The sequence below is a fragment of the Haliaeetus leucocephalus genome, unplaced genomic scaffold (assembly GCF_000737465.1).
Source record: "Haliaeetus leucocephalus isolate CR32 unplaced genomic scaffold, Haliaeetus_leucocephalus-4.0 Scaffold932, whole genome shotgun sequence".
Lineage (NCBI taxonomy): Eukaryota > Metazoa > Chordata > Aves > Accipitriformes > Accipitridae > Haliaeetus > Haliaeetus leucocephalus.
This window is the reverse complement of record NW_010973368.1, coordinates 9,546,812-9,548,484: the sequence shown is the minus strand read 5'-3', so window position 1 is coordinate 9,548,484 and position 1,673 is coordinate 9,546,812. Positions and strand designations below refer to the sequence as shown.

General features: G+C 40.7%; 1 protein-coding gene across 1 annotated transcript; it reads right to left on the bottom strand.

Moving 5' to 3' along the window:
- Positions 1–330: 330 nt before the first annotated feature.
- Positions 331–1,338, bottom strand: GPR65 (G protein-coupled receptor 65). The gene has a single exon (XM_010584011.1). The coding sequence runs from the start codon at positions 1,336–1,338 to the stop codon at positions 331–333; it is 1,008 nt and encodes a 335-aa protein (XP_010582313.1).
- Positions 1,339–1,673: the final 335 nt, after the last annotated feature.

The following is a 1,673-nucleotide window of genomic DNA, read 5'->3' as shown; positions in this document are numbered from 1 at the left end:
TAAACTGTGACAGGAGGCAGTTCTGTGGGGGATCGTCAGTAATTTTGTCAGTGTGTCATGGTCATCTTTCTTGACTATGCATTTGTTTGTTGACATTGATTTATGTACCATGCCTGATTTAAAGATACGTGTTGATACTCCATTGATTTCATTGACCCTGTAATAAGTTCTTATTAGCTCCAGCTACTGGTTTCACTTAGATTAGTATCTGTGACTGCTGGGGTATTTCCTAGGTACAGACTGGGGGAAGAATTTTTCTTTCTTTCCCCTTTAGGTCATCCAATTTTGTGTTGAATGTGCTTGCTCAGACATTTTTCGACAGTGTCCATTTCACGTTCTGTATGTGATCAGCACACTGTTCTTTGTAGGAGAACTGTACAGAGCATGGTCTTTCACTTGGTCTCCCTCACGTTTTCGTAGGCACAAGCAACACCTGAGCAAATTCAGTATGTCTGTTCGTGCATTTTCACTCACAAAGCAGTAAAGAATGGGATCGGCAATGCAATTCAAACTTGTTAAGGCCTGTGTGATTCTGTAAACCTTATACATCAACTGCAAAAGCTGTAGATCAGTGGTGTAAGGTTCTCTGATGCTGCGAATAAGCAATATAACGTGATAAGGAGTGAAGCAAACAATGAAAGTAACTGTGATATTCAGAATAAGTTTCCTCACTTTTTTCTTTTCTTCATCTACTGTGGCTTGATTACACCTCACTACTTGGTAGATTTTATAGTAGCAAAACACAATGATTAGCAAAGGGACCAGGTACCCTGAGCATATCCGGAATAAATTTATCCATGCCTGCCACCATTCCAGGGGGTATTTATCATAGCATAACGTATGATTAGTGAAATTGCAAGGATCATTGAATACTTCTTTGTTCACCAATATGACTGAATTCAAGATGCTTTCCAGAAACCAAACAATTAGGCTGACAATCAATGAAAATCTTCTTGTGCGCAAGTGCTGGAGCTTCAAGGGGTGAACTAATGCCAGGTACCTGTCAACAGAGATGCAAGCAAGGAATGCAGTGCTGGTGTAGAAATTCATATACATAAGGAAGGCAGAAATCTGACAAAGCAAGGCAGAGAGCCTCCAGTTATCTCCATTCCATGCATAATCAATCCACAGAGGCAGTATCAGAGAGTACAAAAGGTCAGCTAGGGACAGGCTGAAGATGTAGACTGCTAACTCATTCTTTTTCCTTGCCTGAATGCAAGATGCATAGAGGGATATGCAGTTGATGGGAACACTGATCATCATCACAATGCTGTACACAAATGGAAACAAATATTTATCCAGGGTGTGATCATCATGGCACTTAGCAGTGTTGTTCATCGTCCAACACGAGTAGTATCTTTGGGCTAATTCCAGCCTGGATGCAGTAAAAACCCCTCTTCAGTCTGATGGGTGGTCATCTGTTAGTTCTTCAGGATGTGGTTGGTAAGATTCCAGCCTTCTGTTACCAAAAAGAAAAAATGTCAGTTATGACAACATTTTTGGTTTTTTTTATGGGCTTCTTGGTGGGTGTCTTTTTTTTTAGAAGAAAGAAACTGTGTTTGTAGGCGATCAGAGATTTTAAACACTTCTAGAGTTAGGAGTGCATAGGAAGAGGAACCCAAACGTCTAAGGTGGTGAAGGTCAGTTAGATGAGCTTCTACAGCAGAAGCAGG

Coding starts and splice junctions, on each gene's coding strand:
- GPR65 (XM_010584011.1), bottom strand. CDS start 1,338: ATGAACAACACTGCTAAGTGCCATGATGATCACACCCTGGATAAATAT.